A 20,707-nucleotide genomic window follows, 5' to 3' on the forward strand; every position below is an offset into this window, starting at 1 on the left:
ATACAGACGCAAAAAACCTATTTAAGATCTCCCCCATTTCCTTTGGTTCCGCACAAAGCCGACCACTCTGATCTTCAAGAGGACCAATTTTATCCCTTACAATCCTTTTGCTCTTAATATACTTGTAAAAGCTCTTTGGATTATCCCTCACTTTGACTGCCAAGGCAACCTCATGTCTTCTTTTTGCCCTCCTGATTTCTTTCTTAAGTATATTCTTGCACTTCTTATACTCCTCAAGCACCTGATTTACCCCCTGTTTCCTATACATTTCATACAACTCCCTCTTCTTCTTTATCAGAGTTGCAATATCCCTTGAGAGCCAAGGTTCCTTATTCCTATTCAATTTGCCTTTAATCCTGACAGGAACATTCAAACTCTGCACTCTCAAAATTTCCCCTTTGAAGGCTTCCCAACTACCAATCACATCTTTGCCAGAGAACAACCTGTCCCAATCCACGCTTTTTAGATCCTTTCTCATTTCTTCAAATTTGGCCTTCTTCCAGTTCAGAACCTCAACCCTAGGACCAGATCTATCCTTGTCCATGATCAAATTGAAACTAATGACGTTATGATCACTGGAACCAAAGTGCTCCCCTACACAGACTTCCGTCACTTGCCCTAATTCGTTTCGTAACAGGAGATCCAATATTGCACCCCCTCTAGTTGGTCCCTCTATATACTGATTTAGAAAACTTCCCTGAACACATTTTACAAACTCTAAACCATCTAGACCCTTAACAGTATGGGAGTCCCAATCAATGTATGGAAAATTAAAATCCCCTACCACCACAACTTTATGTTTCCTGCAGTTGTCTGCTATCTCTCTGCAGATTTGCTCTTCCAAGTCTCGTTGACTATTGGGTGGTCTGTAATACAATCCCACTAATGTGGCCATACCTTTCCTGTTTCTCAGCTCCACCCATAAGGACTCAGTAGACAAGCCCTCTAATTTGTCCTGCCTGAGCACTGCTGTAATATTTTCCCTAACGAGCAATGCTACCACCACCCCCCCCCACCCCACCTTTCATTCCTCTGCCTCGATCACATCTGAAACATCGGAACCCTGGAATATTAAGCTGCCAGTCCTGCCCCTGCTGTAGCTGAATTTCACTAATTGCTTTAACATCATAATTCCACGTGTCAATCCACGCCCTCAACTCATCCACCTTCCCTACAATACTCCTAGCATTGAAATATATACACCTCAGAAGATTTTTACCACCACTCACAACCTTTCTATTTGCAGCTTTGCTTGAACTTTTAACATCATTTATTTTCACCCCAGCCACACTGTCAGCTCTGACACTCTGGTTCCCATCCCCCTGCAAATCTAGTTTAAAGCCTCCCCAATAGCACTAACAAACCTCCCTGAAAGGATATTGGTCCCCTTGTAGTTCAAGTGTAACCCGTCTCTCTTGTACAGGTCCCACCTGCCCCAGAAGAGGTCCCAATGATCCTGAAATCTGAAACCCTGCCCCCTACACCAGTTCCTCAGCCACTTGTTCCTCCTCCAGAGCATCCTATTCCTACCCTCACTGGCACTTAGCACAGGTAGCAATCCTGAGATTACCACCCTGGATTCCATTTCATTCTATTCTCCCCGCATTCCCATCGCTTCCCCCACCCACCCAATACTCTACCACTCACCCACACACACAAGGGTTGTTGTTCCTTTCCGCACCCTGTGGTGCATCGGGTAGCATATTTTGCCGTTTCCATAGCATTTTGACTGTTTTTTTTTAAACAAGACCGAGCGGCTAGCTCGACGCCCAGCCCAGCATGGATGGAAAGCGTGCAAGGGGCCGGCCGGATTTGAACCCAGGATCCTTGGCCTGGAAGTCCCACTACACCACCAGTGGGCAAACACGCACAAACACACACACACACACACACACAAACACACACACACAAACACACACACACACACACACACACACACAGACACACACACACAAACACGCACACACACACACACACACACACACACAAACACACACACACACACACACACAGACACACACACACACACACACACACACACACACACACACACACACGGGGTAATGTACACAATTTGGGATGTGAGAGGAAAGCAGTGCACCCAGGGAGGGAGTGCAAACTCCACAGGAACAGCACAGGAGGTCAGGATCGAACCCGGGTCTCTCCGGGACTCTGAGGAAGCAGCTCTGCCAGCTCACCGCTGTGCTGCCCCAGAGAAATCGGCTCCTTGTATCTTGGCAGGATTCTTGTTTTCCTCTCGGCATTAGTTGTCCCCAAGCGATGTCGGCACCCAGAATTCATCTCCTCTGGACAGCATTTCTCAGCAGCTGCCTGAGCTCCCTCTTAACCCCCTGGGAGCTCTCTCTCACCACCCCCCCTGCACATTCTCCCACTGTCGCTAACTAGCAGGTCGCCCCCGCAGACGCATGTCCCTTTAAGGTCTGGCTGTCACGGCCGCAGCTGCTAGGTTTAAGTGTTGGCAGCTGCAAACACAGATGCCAGGTCAAAGGAGAACTTTACCCTGATACTGACACAATACAGAGCCACCCGATAGCCCTGCTTTGTTGTAAATCATTCTTGGTTGAATCAGATTCCGATTCTGATTTATTTATCACACGTGCATTGAAACATACAGTAAAACAACCAGCATGACCCAGGGATGTGCTGGAAACGGCTCACAAGTGACGCCACACTTACCAGTGCAAACGTAGCTCGGCCACAATGCTCAGCAGAACAACACAGAACACAATGAAACACAGCACAACAAGCAATGGAATTACAGGAAAACAAGCTCCTTTGCTCCCTCCCACCCACCCTCACACATGGACATTATAGACAGTCCTCCAGTCTCCAGTCTCCGTCTATGGCCTTCCGTCTCCGTCTCCAGCCTCTCATTCCATCTCTGGCCTTTTGTCTCCATTTCCTGCCTCTCGTTCCCATCTCTGGTCTCTGGCCTCCCGTCTCTGTCTCCTGCCTCTCGTCTCCGGTCTCTGCCCTCTCATCTCCATCTCCATCTCCGTCTCCAGTCTCCAGGCTTCACCCATCAGGCTTCGACTTCTGGACTTCCGATTGGGTTTCTGTCTTTGGTATCAACCCTCAGACTAGCCGACGACGGGACCCTGAACTGACTGACTGGCTCTCGAACCTCCTGCTCACACGGCCATCTCATCCTGGAACACCCCACCACCCCCCCGCCCCCGACCTGGGACAGCCCGACACCCACGGATGGCGACCTGACCCCCTAGCTACCCTCTCTGTCCCCGAAACCACCTCTACAGACTTAAAAATCTGTCTGGGGAGAGTTGCTGGGAATGCGGAGAGAATAAAGTGACAGTGAATTCCAGTTCATTGGGCTGTCGGATAACCGTGGCGGCCACTTATCTGGGGCAACTCAAAGAAAATGACAGGATTCCCTTCGTTTATTTGGGACATGATGCCGCTTAATTGGGGCAGGAGACTGTTGCTGAACAGCTTCTAACTCGTGTGGCCATTTGACACTATACCAAGCTTAGAGAGGCAACACATCCCATTCACTTAACACTCTGTAAAAAAAAAACCTACCTCTCACATTCCCCACCTGTACTTCCCTCCAATCACCTTAAAATTATGCCACTACCACCCTGGGAAAAGGCACTGCCTGTCCACTCCATCTAAAACTATTCAGCAAAGAAGAGCCCAGCTGAAATTTCACTCTTAGACGATAAAACACATGAGCCGAACTTGACCATTTGTGGCCGATGGAGTTTGTTGCCATTCCATCATGGCTGATTTATTTTTGGTCTCAACACCGCTCTCCTGCCTTTGCTCCATAATTTTTGATGTCCTTCCAAATTGAGAACTTGCCAACCTCTTCTTTAAGTATTCCAAATAACTTGGCCTCCACACCCATCTGTGGCAATGAATTCTACAGACTCAGCATCCTCTGGTTAAAGAAACTCCTCCTCATCTCTGTTCAAAGGAGACGTCCTCGTGTTCTGAGGTTGTGCCCCCTGGTCCTTGACTCCCCCACTGTTGGAAACCTCCTCTCCACATCCACTCTATCCAAACCTTATTCAACAGGGTTCAATGAGATCCACTCCCCCCACCAAACTCATTCTTCTAAACTCCAGAACAGGCCCAGAGCCATCAATTGCTCCACTTTCATTTCTGGGATAATTCGATTAGAATATTAGATTAGATTAGATTATGAGGACACTCAGTCCTCATTTATTGTCATTTAGAAATGCATGCATTAAAAAATGATACAACATTCCTCCAGAATGATATCACAGAAACACAAGACAAACCGAGACTAAATCTGACAAAACCACATACAGTAATTATAACATATAGTTAGAACAGTGCAAAGCAATACCATAATTTGATAAAGAGCAAACCATGGGCACGGTAAAAAAAAGTCTCAAAGTCCCGATAGACTCATCATCTCACGCAGACGGCAGAAGGGAGAAACTCTCCCTGCCATGAACCTCCAAGCGCCGCAAACTTGCCGATGCAGCATCATTGGAAGCTCCCGACCACAATGGACTCTGAGTCCGTCCGAAAACTTCGAGCCTCCGACCAGCCCCTCCGACACAGCCTCTCTGAGCACCATCCTCTGCCGAGCGCTTCGACCCCGCCCCGGCCACCGAGCAACAAGCAAAACCGAGGACTCGAGGCCTTCCCCTCCGGAGATTCTGGATCACACAGTAGCAGCAGCAGCGAAGCAGGCATTTCAGAAGTTTCACCAGATGTTCCTCCGTGCTGTCACGTACGTCTCCATCAAATCAGGATTGTGCACGGCACCCTACTTGACAGATAACAGACATCACCACCGGAGTGGCCGCTGCGAGCTGCGTTGCGTCGCCATCTTCTCCTCTCCTCTTTAATTCCTGTAGACTTCCTCTGGAGCCTCTGCAATGTCGGCACTTCCTTTCTCAGATAAGGGGACCTAAACTGCTCAGAGTGGTTTAACAATGTGAAGGTAAATGCAGCCAGCTACAGGGCAGGCAGTTTAATTTTGCTGGTGGGAAAGCCGATAGCAGTGATAATCCAAGATGCATTTAACGGCCAAAGAAAATCAAAAAGCTGCAGACATTTGGAATCTGAAATGCTGGATAAACTTGGCAAGTCAGGCAGCATTTTTGTGAAGAGAGATAGTCAACATTTCAGGTCTGGGACTCTAGATCAGAACTGGGAAAGGGGGAAACAAGTTGGTCTCGGTAGTGGGACAACGATGGGTGGGATGAAGGGAATTTACAGAGTGCCTGTGTCCAGTCCTCAGGAGTGACCATGACGTGCCACCTTAATTCTCCACCCCACTCCCACTCTGACCTCTCTGTCTGTCGTCTCCTGCCTTGTTACAGTGCGGCCCAATGCAACGTCAAAGCTTTCCACCGTCTGGGCCACGGCATCTATTAGCAACCACCATCGGCCAGGAGCTACAGAAATCTGAGGTCCTACACCGTCAAGTTCAAGAACAGCAACTTTCTGTTCCTGAACCAACTGGCAAAACCCTAATCACCGCATTTAACACACTGTGACCTCCTTGATCATTTTACCCCAAATGGGCTTCTAATCTTTCCCTCCTACATAGCCCTCCAGTTTTCTTTCATCCATGTGCCTATCTAAGAGTCTTTTAAATGTCCCTAATGGATCAGTCTTTACTACCATCCCTGGAAACGCATTACACACACCCACCACTCTCTGTGTAAAAAGAAAAACTACCTTTGACATCCCCCCCTATACTTTCCTCCAATCAACTATTAATTGTGTTCTTTCCTGTAAAAAACGTGCCTAATACTGAGGCTTTGGACCCACTCCTGGCTGCTCCAAGTAGGACTCCATCTGGTTCGGAATGCTGTTGTTGTTGCTAGTTTCTGGTGTTTACATGATTTGTTTTTTTTTTCTTTTTGTGCGCATTGGGGGTTGGTCTTTTTTTAACTGGGTTTCTTGCTTTGTGACTGCCTGTAAGCAAACAAATCTCAAGGTTGTATAACTTATGCATTGTTTGATAATAAATTTACTTGAATAATAATTTACATTTTTCTTGCGAGTGGCGCATATATGATGCTGCTGCAAGTAAGTTTTCCACTGCCCCTATGGATGTGATGTTGAAATTTTATAACACACTGGTGAGGACTCAACTTGTACTGTGAGCAGTTTGGAGCCTCTTATGCTAGAAAAGATGTGTTGAAACTGGAGAGGATTCAAAAGTTCACAAAACATGATTCCAGTATTGAATGGCTTATCATATGAAGAGTGTTTGATGGCTCTGGGCCTGTACTCACTGGAATTCAGAAGACTGAGGGATGACCTCATTGAAACCTATCAAATGTTGAAAGGCTTGATAAGAATGGATGTGGAGAGGACGTTTCCGATGGTGGGAGAGTCTAAGACCAGAGGACACAGCCTCAGAATAGAGGGGCATCCTTTTAGAATGGAGATGAGAAGAAATTTCTTTAGCCAGAGAGTGGAGAATCTGTGGAATTCTTTGCCACAAGCAGCTGTGGAGGCCAAGTCTTCATGTTTATTTAAGGCAGAGGTTGATAGATTCTTGATTGGTCAGGGCACACAGGGATTATGGGGAGAAGGCAGGAGACTGGGGCTGAGAGGAAAATTGGATCAGCCATGATGAAATGGTGGAGCAGACTCGATGGGCCAAATGGCCTAATTCTGCTCCTATATCTTATGGTTTTATGCATATAGGTACTTGCGCATCTATAAACTGAACTTTAACTTTGAATCTGGTTCAGATTAATTTACTTATCACTATACTATATATATACTATACTATATATAGCAGATTTTTACATATAACCCGTAATTAATTATTTAAACGAACAAGAATACTTAATTAAACAATATATTTATAAGGTTACTCAAATATTATTGAAATATTAAGTACCTACACAACAACCAACACAATCTAATGATGCACTGGGGGCGGGGGCAGCAAATGTCGACACAGATTCTGATGCCAACATAGCAGAGCCACCATGTTCACAGAACAACACAAACAACAACAATACAACAGCAACACAAACAACAACAGCACTGCAGACTCCTTACCTCCCCACGCACACACAGAGCCAGTCCTCCAGCCCCACAACGCCCCGTCTCCAGCCCCCTGCCTCCGGGTTACAGTGAACTCGCAGCTACGCGGATATCGGACTACAGATAGTGAATCTTTGAAGAAACACTATTGCACCATTTATTATTTATTGTTATTATAACTTACAGTAATTTTTTAGCATAATACACTGTACTGCCATCACAACATGCTGCCAATCTGATTCTGGTCCAGCGTTGTCAGAGATTTCCGAAACTGTTACGCACCCAGAAACCAGAAGCAGCAGTTAGTGAAGCTAAACCCAGCGATGAAGAGATGTGAATTTTTAGACCTGATATTGCAGGATTGCTTCATCTGTACTATGGTTCAAAGACCTGAGATTGAAGTATTTAATAAGGGAGCTTACAGAACGATCACTGATTCAGGATTCAGGCTTGTTTAATGTCATTTTCAGCCACAAGTGTGAAGGAGAACGAAATAATTGTTACTCCAGACCCCATGCCACACAAATAAAACACAATAAGATAAAGAACGCAACAGTAATCATTAAAAAATAAACAATAAGTATAAAGCAAAACACAGACTATACTGGAGGAACTCAGAAATTCAGACAGCATCGATGGAAATGAAGAAACAGTCGATGTTTCGGGCCGAGGCCTTCTTCAGGAAAGGAAGTGGGGAGACGCCAAGATAAAAATGTGTGGGGAGGGGAAGGAGGCGAGCTTGAAGGTGGTGGGTGAAGCCGGGTGGGTGGGAAAGATAAAGGGCTGGAGAAGAAGGAGTTTGATAAGAGAGGAGAGTGGACCATAGGAGAAAGGGAAAGAGGAGGGGACTCAGGGGGGAGGTGATAGGCTGATGAGAAGAGGCTAGCGTGGGGAATAGAAGACGGGAGGTAGGGAGGTTTTGTTTTACATAAATACACAAGATATCTTACATACATAGATTAAAGGGAGACCAGGTGCAACGGTGTTTGTACATAAGGTGAATGACAGGAAATGATAAAACTGTGGACGTGGAGACAGTGTTTAAAAACATTTAAGTTATTTTGCTCTGGGCACAATCCCAACCTTGGTTTGTTGGGGTGGAGCTGTTCAGTGGTGGTGCCCACAGCTACAGACCAAGTGCTGGTGAATGAGAAAGGAAATGTCACTGTACCTTTAAGAACCATGTATCACATGGTAAGATTTTGATATATTGTTGCAGCCCTTTAGATGATAATTACTTAGTTCAATAAAAGATGTTCTATGATATTTCTGCATCCCTTTATCAGCAAAACTGAAGAGTTTCACATACAACAAAGAGCACAAAATCATAAAGGTCCTATCTCATCTCCATACATCAGCTGGAGTGTTATATTCATTTCTGGTCACCCTACTGCTCGAGGGAGGTTGTGGGGGAGATTTTATGGAATGATTCTAGAGGTGGGGGATCAGTTCTGCTTAGACTGAGGGGGATAATATTAACCATGAATGGGGAGAGATCTGAGAGGTGATTTAACAGGGGAATTCAAAATGACCAAGGATGCTGAGAAAGTGAAGAAGGAGAAATGTTCCCACTGGCCGGGGGATGGAGGACTTGATCGGCTAAAGTAACGGGAAGAGAAAAGACTTTCTCATAGTCAGGCTCAGAAGCAGATTAATTTATGGAGAGTGAGATAAACTGTGGGCTAGGAACTAGGGAGAGCGAATGGTTCAGTGACAGAATGGGCAGAATAGTCCTGCAGAGCTATGAGTGAGAATGAGAGTGAGAGAGAGAGAGAGAGAGAGAGAGAATCTATTTGTATGTACTTTTCTGAGTGTGCATGTATCTGTGTATGAGTGTGTGTGTATGTGTGTCCATGCATGTCTCTGAGTGTGCATGTATCTCTGTGTGTATGCATGCATGTATCAGTGTGTGTGTGTGCTGTCAGGGAATATTCTGGAGTTAGGGTATATAACAAATACAAATTTCAACAGCAGCCTGTCTTCAGAACTGAACATGGATTGTAGATTGAATTTAAAATGCAGCTGTGAACAACGGTCTTCCTGGAGCTGCAAATTGGGTTGATTGCAAACAAAGAAACACTCCATTTGACAGCAGATGACTGCATTTGCATGAACGCGGCCCAGAATCGGTGGGAATTAACATCCATTTCGCGTGTCTGGAGTGTGGGTGTGGAGATGGAAGTGTTTGAAAAGTTTATATGTAATTCAAAGGAAGCATTGTAGATACATTGTAAATAGAGAATTGTCCTGCGGTTACCTTTGATCTTTAGCGTATAAAAATGTCATGTGATATTGAGTCAGACAGGCCCCTTCTTCCAAGAGTGTCTCGAGTATGATGACTGCTGCTCATTTTGCTGAATAAAGACTTTTCTATTCACTAGCTTCAGTGTCTCCCCATGTGTGTGCATATACCTGAGTGTGTATGTATCTGTGTGTGTCTGTGTCTGTGTCTGTGTATATATACGCATGTATACCTGCATGCGTATGTATCGATATATGGGTGTGTGTGTGTGTGTGTGTGTGTCTGTGTGTATTCACGTGTACCTGAGTGTGTGAGTATCTGTATGTGTACATGTGTGTCCCACATTGTTGACTGGTACTGATTTTTTTCTCCCTGTTTCAGTCTGCACCATTGAAATTCTTTGTCAAAGTGTGAAATTCCACAGTGGGTGAGCAGTCTACTGCACCAGAACAATATGACCAGCAAGAACGAAAAGCTTCAGTGTGCGATGGTGAAAATGAGAGAGCTAGAAACAGTGGTTAAAATCATAAAATTATTACATTGGCTGCTGGCTTCTCTTCCAATCATATTCACTTTTTCAACTGTCTTCAAGTCCTTCCCCATCGATGAGCATCTCTTCCCTTCTCCAGTTCATTCCTCTCCCAGTGCTTTACCCTTTTGACAGTTAGTTGCAGAATTCGTAAGTGGGGAGGAAATAAGGAAGAGGGAAGTGGAAGAAATGCAAGCTATGTGCAAACAGAAACAGGGTGGAGATCTGAAATGAGTGCTCCATCCCCAGCCCGTCTGCATGATGCAGCTGTAACTCCTGGGCAAGTTCCTCCAATGCCTCCTCTGTTTTCTCTCAGCAGGTCGGTGCTGCCTCCAAGCTAAGGCTTGGTCACCCACAAGGAGGCAAAATAGAGGCGAACGGCTGGGGCGAGGGCATGAGCCCTGACCGTGACTCGGAGGCAATGAGCAACTCGATTGACAAGAGCCTGGACAACGATGCGGAGGGAGTGTGGAGTGCCGATATCGAGCAGAGCTTCCAGGAGGCGCTGGCCATCTACCCGCCGTGCGGCAGGCGGAAGATTATCCTGTCGGACGAAGGGAAGATGTACGGTGAGTGACCGTGGTGGGGTGAATGACCACTGAACAGAGATGGCAATATTTTGTTTCCCTCGAGCTGGAGGGAAGCACCATGAGGCCTGATAGCGGCAGGGACGCCGGTTCGATCCTGACCTCCGGCACTGACTGGGTGGAGTTTTCACGTTCTCCCTGTGATTTCCCTTCGTGTGCCAAGTGGTAAACAGCACCACAGGGGAGTTGTTGTGTACGTGTGAGGGAGAATGAGTAGCAGTGGTTCAGAGGAATAAGAAGAGGGGATTGATGGGGATTTCCTGCTGGGAGCTGGCAGGCACCTGATGGGCCAAATGGCCTCATTCTTTATTATAATAAGTCAGTAAATAAGAATGAGTCGGTCTGTTAGCTCACTGAATGTCCTCTGTTGGTATCTTATCAAACATTGCTTGACACTCAGGGTGCCCTGAATTTAAGTGTCCATATTAGCCATTAAGTCATAAGGCAAGGAAACAGGCCTTTCAGCCCATTTAGGAATGCTTACTTACGGCCCGTAACACTGCTGGAGTTTAGGGCAGCAGCGAAGGTCCTCCATCTCTCTCTGTCGTTGGCCATTCCCTCTATTGTGCCCCAGGTGTGGCTCGGGGTTCTCATTTGCACGCAGATTCTTCATTGCTGTTTCTGAAACAGTTTTGCTTGACCAGTCAGGGTTGTTACCCTGAGCCGAACCCCCAAACCTGGAGGACCGGTGGACCACTCTCAGTTGGGCCTCTACCCTTTGACCTGTTTGGCGTGGGTGACCCTACCCAGAGCCAAAGCGCAAGGCCCTGGCTCCAGACAACAGCCCTCCGGGTCATTGAGGCACACAAACCTCCAAACCCAACGACAAGGTTGTGGACCTCTTGGAGGAGTTAACAATATAACGTGGAAATCAGATCCAAAATTCCTTGAAAGAGATGTCACGGGTCATAAAGAAAGCTTTTGGAACATTAGCCTTCATAAATCAAAGTACCGAGTACAGGAGATGGGATGTTATTTGTACAAGACATTAGCAAGGCCTAATTTGGAGTACTGTGCGCAGTCCTGGTTATCGATACCTTCCTACAGGAAAGATATCAACAAGATAGGGACAATACAGGGAAAACTTACTAGGATGTTGCCAGGAGGTGAAGACCTGAGCTATAGGGAAAAGTTGAATAAATTAGGACTTAATTCCCCGGTGTGCAGGAGAATGAGGGGAGGTTGGATAGAGGTACACAAAATTATGAGGGATCTAGATGGAGTAAATGCAAGCAGGCTTGTTCCACCGAGGCTAGGTGAGACTAGAATTAGAAGTCAAGGGTTAAGGGTGAAAGGTGAAAAGTTTAAAGGGACTCTGAGGGGGAATTTTTTTACACAGAGGCTGGCGCAAGTGTGGAATGAGCAGCCAGTGGAAAGAGTGGATGTAGGTTTGATTTTTACATTTAAGAGGAGTTTGGATAGTACATGAATGGCAGGGGTATGCAGGGCTATGGTCCTGGTGCAGGTCGATGGGAGTAGGCAGATTGGCACAGAGTAGATGGGCCAAAGGGCCTACTTTAGTGCTGTACTGGTCTATAACTCAATGAGTCTGTGCTGACCGTCAAATACCATTTGCACTGTTCCCGTTCTCCCCCAGTGTTCCCAATCACCTCCTTTCAGACTCCATCACTTACCTGAAAACTGGGGATAATTATCAGCAGCCAATTGGCTCATCGATCTGTTCGTCTTTAGGGAACAGAAGCACACAGGGAGAACCCGCACAATCATGCAAACTCCACGCAAACGACCTCCAAGGTCAGGATTGAACCCACGACATAGGAACCTTGAGGCAGAAGCTCCATCAGCTGTACCACCCTGCAGCATAATTCTCCCATCAAAACATTTTCCTTTCCTCTCCCGAAAGCACTGGCCTGTTCCAGGGTACAGGCCCGGCATTCCTTCCAGCTTAAAACATGTCATAGAACATAGAATAGTACAGTACAGGACAGGCCATTCGGCTCACAATGTTGTGCCGAACCAGCTAAAAAGCAAATTTACAAAAATCCCAAAAAAATCACTCTTACCTACACAATGTCCATATCCCTCCATCTTCCTCATATTCATGTGCCTACCTAAACGTCTCTTAGAAAATGCTAACTTATTTGTGTCTACCACCATACCAGGCAGCACATTCCAGGCATCCACTACTCTTTGAGTAAAAAACTTACCCCTCACATCCCCTTTGAACCTACCCCTCTCATCTTCAATGTATGCCCTCTGGTATTAGACATCTCTACCCTGGGAAACAGATACTCCCTGTCTACTCTGTCGATGCCTCTCATAATCTTATAAACCTCTATTAGATCTCCCCTCTGCCTCCTCTGCTCCAGAGAAAACAACCCAATTTTGTCCAGCCTCTAATTAAGACAGCATCCTGGTAAACCTCTTCTGCACCCTCTCCAAAACCTTGACATCCTTCCTATAGTGTCAATCCCTATCTTTTCCAAACTCTAGCTTAAGTTCAGAGATGAAACGGGTCTTAAAGTATAGGGAATTTGGAGAGAAGGAAATCCGGAACCTTTGCTAAGGTGTGAGGGTATGGCGAGGATGGTGGGAGTCCTTGAAGATAGATTCTGCTCTCTTGTGGCAGTGCTCCTTGTAGTTGTATTCAGTGCTGAGGAGAGGGTTTTGTCTGTAATGGACTGGGCTGTATACTTATACTTTATACTATATTGTCGCCAAACAATTGATACTAGAATGTACAATCATCACAGCGATATTTGATTCTGCGCTTCCCGCTCCCTGGATTACAAATCGATAGTAAATATTAAAAATTTAAATTATAAATCATAAGTAGAAAATAGAAAAATGGAAAGTAAGGTAGTGCAAAAAATACTGAGAGGCAGGTCCAGATATTTGGAGGGTACGGCCCAGGATCCGTTCAGCAGTCTTATCACAGTTGGAAAGAAGCTGTTCCCAAAGCTGGCCGTACGAGTCTTCAAGCTCCTGAGCCTTCTCCCGGAGGGAAGAGGGATGAAAAGTGTGTTGGCTGGATGGTTTGTGTCCTTGATTATCCTGGCAGCACTGCTCTGACAGCGTGCGGTGTAAAGTGAGTCCACGGACAGAAGATTGGTTTGTGTGATGTGCTGCGCTGTGTTCACGATCTTCTGCAGTTTTTTCCGGTCTTGGACAGGACAACTTCCATACCAGGTTTTGATGCACCCTAGAAGAATGTTTTCTATGGTGCATCTATAAAAATTAGTGAGGGTTTTAGGGAACAGGCCAAATTTCTTTAGTTTTCTCAGGAAGTAAAGGTGCTGGTGGGCTTTCTTGGCAGTGGACTCTGCTTGGTTGGACCAAGTCAGGTCATTTGTGATATTGACCCCGAGGAACTTGAAGCTTTTGACCTGATCCACTTGCGCACCACCGATGTAAATTGAGTCATGCGGTCCGCTACTCCTTCTGAAGTCAACAACCAATTCCTTCGTCTTGCTGTATCCGTATCCACCACTTTCTGTATGATTTTCCATTCCTGAGCACCGATTCGTGATGAAACCAGTCAGGATACTCTCCACTGTGCATCTATAGAAGGTTGTGGTAGGAACCCTGGTGACCCACTGAGGATTTTCGAGTGTTATTTCAGATTTTTTTGTGTAGGTCGTCGTTTGCTTTGGTGGCCCCATTTGTATGTTTAGTCTCACCCAGGATGGAATGGGGAAACCATTCTGCAATGGGGCCATCAATGGGGAAATAGAATTCAGGAGTCTCCAGCTGCCAGGCCTTGGTCTTCCAAATACTGGGCATCTAATCTCAGTCCGACGCAGTAAATGGTCTGGCACTTGGAACCTCACTGGGGCCGGCATCAAGGCTCCAGGGATGAGACATGGAGAGAAGTGTTGGGCTTTGTTAGATTTCTAGACTAAGTACAAATCTAAATCTGAGGGACGCAGAACTGTTAGTATAAAGTAGGCTTGGTGCTGGTGTATATAGGTCTATCAATATATACGGTACCTCTAGGCACTTATCTGTCACCATGTACCACCTTGTTTCAGTATTGGTGGGCACAGGTCTGTAACTGTGTACAACAGTGGTACAAAGATCAAATTTCAAAGTAAATTTATTATCTAAGTACATATATGTCACCATAGACTACCCTGGAATGTACTTTCTTGAAGGCATTTACAGGAAAAAATATGGCAGAAATGATGAAAAACTAGACCTAAAGAGACAAAGACAGATTTCTGTAGAAGTGTGTTTTAGGTGACATAGCAAATCTGAAGCTCACAATAAAATACAGCCACTATCTTGCCTTCTTTAAAGCTGCATTGATATATTGGCACCAGGTTACGTCCTCAGAGATATTGATGGCCAGGAACTTGAAACTGCTAACTCTCTCCACTGCTGACCCCTCTATGAGGACTGGTCTGTGTTGCCTCCTCTTAGCCCTTTCTGAAGTCCACAATCATTTCTTTGGTCTTACTGACGTTGAGTGCCAGGCTGTTGCTGTGACACCACTCGTCACACTGGGGACAGATCTCCCAGTGCATCAGATATAAAGACAACAGTAAGTTTTGTTGGCACAGCCAGAACTGAACAAAAGTTTCTTTTTTTGTAAATTTAAGAAATAGACGTTACTTCATGATAGAAAAAGATATACAACTAGAGAGCAGGCTATTCTAGACTGGGTATTGAGCAATGAGGAAGGGATAATTAGCGATCTTGTCGTGAGAGGCCCCTTGGGTAAGAGTGACCATAATATGGTGGAATTCTTCACTAAGATGGAGAGTGACATAGTTAATTCAGAAACAAAGGTTCTGAACTTAAAGAAGGGTAACTTTGAAGGTATGAGTCATGAATTAGCTAAGATAGACTGGCAAATGACACTTAAAGGGTTGACAGTGGATATGCAGTGGCAAGCATTTAAAGATCGCATGGATGAACTACAACAATTGTTCATCCCAGTTTGGCAAAAGAGTAAATCAGGGAAGGTAGTGCACCCGTGGCTGACAAGGGAAATTAGGGATAGTATCAATTCCAAAGAAGAAGCATACAAATTAGCCAGAAAAAGTGGCTCACCTGAGGACTGGGAGAAATTCAGAGTTCAGCAGAGGAGGACAAAGGGCTTAATTAGGAAGGGGAAAAAAGATTATGAGAGAAAACTGGCAGGGAACATAAAAACTGACTGTAAAAGCTTTTATAGATATGTGAAAAGAAAAAGATTGGTTAAGACAAATGTAGGTCCCCTCCAGACAGAAACAGATGAATTGATTATGGGAACGCAAGGACATGGCAGACCAATTGAATAATTGCTTTGGTTCTGTCTTCACTAAGGGGGACGTAAATAATCTTCCGGAAATAGTAGGGGACAGAGGGTCCAGTGAGATGGAGGAACTGAGGGAAATACATGTTAGTAGGGAAGTGGTGTTAGGTAAATTGAAGGGATTAAAGGCAGATAAATCCCCAGGGCCAGATGGTCTGCATCCCAGAGTGCTTAAGGAAGTAGCCCAAGAAATAGTGGATGCATTAGTGATAATTTTTCTAAACTCTTTAGATTCTGGACTAGTTCTTGAGGATTGGAGGGTGGATAATGTAACCCCACTTTTTAAAAAAGGAGGGAGAGAGAAACCAGGGAATTATAGACCGGTTAGCCTAACATCGGTGGTGGGGAAACTGCTAGAGTCAGTTATCAAAGATGTGATAACAGCACATTTGGAAAGCGGTGAAATCATCGGACAAAGTCAGCATGGATTTGTGAAAGGAAAATCATGTCTGACGAATCTCATAGAATTTTTTGAGGATGTAACTAGTAGAGTGGATAGGGGAGAACCAGTGGATGTGGTATATTTGGATTTTCAAAAGGCTTTTGACAAGGTCCCACACAGGAGAACAGTGTGTAAACTTAAAGCACACGGTATTGGGGGTAAGGTATTGATGTGGATAGAGAATTGGTTGGCAGACAGGAAGCAAAGAGTGGGAATAAACGGGACCTTTTCAGAATGGCAGGCAGTGACTAGTGGGATACCGCAAGGCTCAGTGCTGGGACCTCAGTTGTTTAAAATATATATTAATGACTTGGATGAGGGAATTAAAAGCAGCATCTCCAAGTTTACGGATGACACGAAGCTGGGCGGCAGTGTTAGCTGTGAGGAGGATGCTAAGAGGATGCAGGGTGACTTGGATAGGTTAGGTGAGTGGGCAAATTCATGGCAGATGCAATTTAATGTGGATAAATGTGAAGTTATCCACTTTGGTGGCAAAAACAGGAAAACAGATTATTATCTGAATGGTGGCCGATTAGGAAAAGGGGAGGTGCTACGAGACCTGGGTGTCATTATACACCAGTCATTGAAAGTGGGCATGCAGGTACAGCAGGCGGTGAAAAAGGCGAATGGTATGCTGGCATTTATAGCAAGAGGATTCGAGTACAGGAGCAGGGAGGTACTACTGCAGTTGTACAAGGCCTTGGTGAGACCACACCTGGAGTATTGTGTGCAGTTTTGGTCCCCTAATCTGAGGAAAGACATCCTTGCCATAGAAGGAGTACAAAGAAGGTTCACCAGATTGATTCCTGGGATGGCAGGACTTTCATATGATGAAAGACTGGATGAACTAGGCTTATACTCGTTGGAATTTAGAAGATTGAGGGGGGATCTGATTGAAACGTATAAAATCCTAAAGGGATTGGACAGGCTAGATGCAGGAAGATTGTTCCCGATGTTGGGGAAGTCCAGAACGAGGGGTCACAGTTTGAGGATAAAGGGGAAGCCTTTTAGGACCGAGATTAGGAAAAACTTCTTCACACAGAGAGTGGTGAATCTGTGGAATTCTGTGCCACAGGAAACAGTTGAGGCCAGTTCATTGGCTATATTTAAGGGAGTTAGATATGGCCCTTGTGGCTAAAGGGATCAGGGGGTATGGAAGGAAGGCTGGTACAGGGTTCTGAGTTGGATGATCAGCCATGATCATACTGAATGGCGGTGCAGGCTCGAAGGGCCGAATGGCCTACTCCTGCACCTATTTTCTATGTTTCTATATTAACAGAAAGAAATAGTGCAAAAAAAAACCTTTACATTCATGGACACCACAATATGTAGCGTAAACTTTAGAGCAGAGGTTCCCAACCTTTTATATCCCATGGACCCATACCATTAACTGAGGGGTCCGTGGACCACAGGTTGGGAACCCCTGCTTTAGACTTTTAGATTTAGAGAGAAACAAAACATAAATGAACATAATATAGACACTAGAAAATCTGCAGATGCTGGAAATCCAAAGCAAGACACACAAAATGCTGGAGGAGCTCAGCAGGTCAGGCGGCGTCTATGGAGGGGAATAGATTGGGCCGACACCCTTCTTCAGGACTCTGAAGATGGCATCCTGCCAAGACGTGGCCCCTGAGATGATACCCCTTTCATTGATCAAAAGGCTTCCCCACCCAACTTTGCCCCGCCATGTGTGCCGATGGAAGGAGCCGAGAGGAACCTATGGCGCACATGATCAAATCGAGATGGCGTATGCAAATAGTTTTGTAGGCTTGTGGCGCATATGCTTCCCCTCGATCCTTTAAACCCCATCCATAGTAAAAAGGTGCAAAATGATCATTATCATTACTGCCAAATGAAACAGCGAGTGATTTTTTTACAAACCCTTATGCCATCTAGCAAGACAGTTGCATAATATGTTTAGGAATCCTTGAAGATTTGATGTTCGCATCAATATTGTACACATCAATATTTTAACTGTTTACTAGTTGGAAATGATGTTATTTTTCAATTGTCTTTTTAAAAGATTAATATTGATATTTGTTGTACAGGTTTTCTAAAATGCTTCTCTGATTTCAATCTGACTTTGTTACATTTCAATTAATGTTAAGGCATCCGTTAGTCTTGCGAGACCATGGATCTGCGCCTGGAAAGTCACTCCCCAGGGCGCAGGCCTGGGCAAGGTTGTACGGAAAACCGGCAGTTGCCCATGCTGCAAGTCTCCCCTCTCCATGCCACCGATGTTGTCCGAGGGAAGGGCACTAGGACCCATACAGCTTGGCAACGGTATCGTCGCAAAGCAATGTGTGGTTAAGTGCCTTGCTCAAGGACGCAACACGCTGCCCTGGCTGGGGCTCAGACTCACAACCTTCAGGTCACTAGTCGAATGCCTTAACCACTTGGCCACATGTCTACACTATTAATTTCAATTAATAGTTAAACAATAAATACACATAACTAAGCAACAGGAGTTGTCCTTTTCCCTTAAAAAATCCATAATCAAACAATGATCATCTTCGCTCAAAACTACCATGGCACCCCAGACAATCTTTTACAAGGCTATGGCCCATTTGGGCACACGCTCTCAAAGGGGTTAGCCACCCCTGGCCTAGACTGTGATCCTTCCCACAGAGCCTTAGCACCAGGTCTCAATGGGTCCCTCAGCATGTTCTCCCCAAGTTGGGACTCTGAGAGGTGGAAGCATTCCTTTACCAGCATCTCGCTGTGCTGGAAGACCAACGGGCTTCGGGCAGACCACAGATCACCGAGGTGACCCTCCAGCTGCGTGCCATGGCTGTCTTGCCACAACCCCAGGAACAGTCCGTGGACCAGAGGCTCCTCTGATACACAGCTGCTCAGGGTAAGCCGAGCACGGGCACCCTTGCATCTGTCTTAGCAGACAAGGCCCAACATTACTGCAATCTCTTTCCAAAACAACAGGCCCACTCAGGGAGCTAAAACACATCATGTGTCAGCTTCCTGTAAGTGTAACCTCCCGATGTGGCCTCCCGCACATCAGTGAGACCTGACGTAGGATGGGAGACCGCTTCGCCGAGCACCTACGCTCCAACTGCCAGAAAAAGCGAGATTTCTCGGTGGCTTCCCATTTCGATCCAACTCCCCATTCCCATTCCAACATGTCAATGGCCTCGTCTACTGCTACAAAAAGGCCACTCTCTGGTTGGAGGAGCAACACCTCATATTCCATCTGGATAACCTCCAAACTGATGGCATTCACACTAATTTCTCAAACTTTCAGTAATTGCCCCTCTCCCCTTCACCATTCCACATTCCCATTTTCCTTCTCTCACTTTATCTCCTTACCTGACCATCACCTCCCTTTTGGTGCTCCTCCCCCTTCCCTTTCTTCCACTGTCTTTCATCCTCTCCTATCAGATTCCCCCTTCTCCAGCCCTTTATCTCTTTTTCCAATCACCCCTCCCCCTCTCCCAGTTTCACCTAACACCTACCACCTTGTACATCTTCCTCTCTTCCCCCTACCTTCTTACTCTGAATTCTCATCTTTTTTTTCCAGTCCTGATAAGGGGACTCAGCCCGAAACATCAGTTAACTCATCTCCACAGACGCTGCCTGACCTGCTGAGCTCCTCCAGCATTTTACGTGTGTTGCTCCGGTCTGCCAGCACCTACAGATTTTCTCTTGTGTGTTTCAGCTTCAGTGTGGATGTGAGAAGATCAGATAGCAAGCGTTCCGATGAAAAGAGGAAGGGATTTGAAATAAAAAGCAGGATCAGGGTAGCAGCAAGGACAGGAAGAGGAGATTGAATCTCTGTCTGACTGGGGTAAGAGATGAGCAAATCCTTCCTTGCAGACAAGTCATCCGAGGCTCCTTTCCCAATGATAGCCAAGATCATCATCATCATCAGGTGCCGTGCCCAGTTTGAGCTTTGACTGCCATGGCCCACACACTCCATTTTCCGGTCAAGTGGATCAATTCATTGGTATTCATTTCCAGTTCTCTGGCTGCTGTCTCCATCATCATTTGTCTTTGTCTTCCTCTTGCTTTCTTCCCTTCAATCTTTCCCATAATTACCGTGCATTCTAACTCCTCTTTCCTAATCACATTTCCAATGATAGCTAGGATAGGTTACTTATAATCCGGGTGATGCATGTGGTGACCTGCTTACCTGCCTGTGAATCCAACTCTGTTCTACACTGAGCTGTAACATGAGAGTATCAGGCTCTCGTGTTGTTGGAGTTTGATCCCAGTGGTCTGGTGGTTAAGGGAATCACTCACCTGTAGTTCCATTCGGTGTGAGTTGGAGACACAGGGACTGCAGATGCTGGAATCGGGAGTGAAAAAACAAAGCAAGCTGCTGGAGGAGCTCAGCATTTCAGGCCGCATCTCTGAGGGGAAATGGACAGATGTTTTGGGTCGAGAATATTCACAATGACCGCATCCATAAGACATGGGAGCATAATTAGGCCACTCAGCCCATCGAGTCTGCTCCACCATTCCATCATGGCTGATCCCAGATCCCACTCAACCCCATACACCTGCCTTCTCACCATATCTTCGTCTACTCTCCTTTAACCTATCTATATCCCCCTGTAACCTCCTTATGTCCTCCTCAGAACTTACTTCTTTCCTCTCC

The 20,707-nt window shown here is 45.8% G+C and overlaps 1 protein-coding gene across 10 annotated transcripts in view; it reads left to right on the forward strand.

Moving 5' to 3' along the window:
• The window catches only part of LOC134354386 (transcriptional enhancer factor TEF-1-like), a 102,775-nt gene that overhangs the window by 23,245 nt on the left and 58,823 nt on the right, over positions 1-20,707 (forward strand). For 5 of the 10 annotated variants that reach the window (XM_063063370.1, XM_063063371.1, XM_063063364.1 and 2 more), the window contains exon 2: positions 10,123-10,372. In XM_063063370.1, the coding sequence (XP_062919440.1) occupies positions 10,198-10,372 (175 nt within the window). In that variant the 5' untranslated portion in view covers positions 10,123-10,197. Of the gene's footprint in view, positions 1-10,119; positions 10,373-20,707 lie in introns of all 10 variants that reach the window. The other 5 variants (XM_063063367.1, XM_063063363.1, XM_063063373.1 and 2 more) reach the window with 1 other exon arrangement.

This window comes from Mobula hypostoma, chromosome 11, assembly GCF_963921235.1.
Source record: "Mobula hypostoma chromosome 11, sMobHyp1.1, whole genome shotgun sequence".
NCBI lineage: Eukaryota > Metazoa > Chordata > Chondrichthyes > Myliobatiformes > Myliobatidae > Mobula > Mobula hypostoma.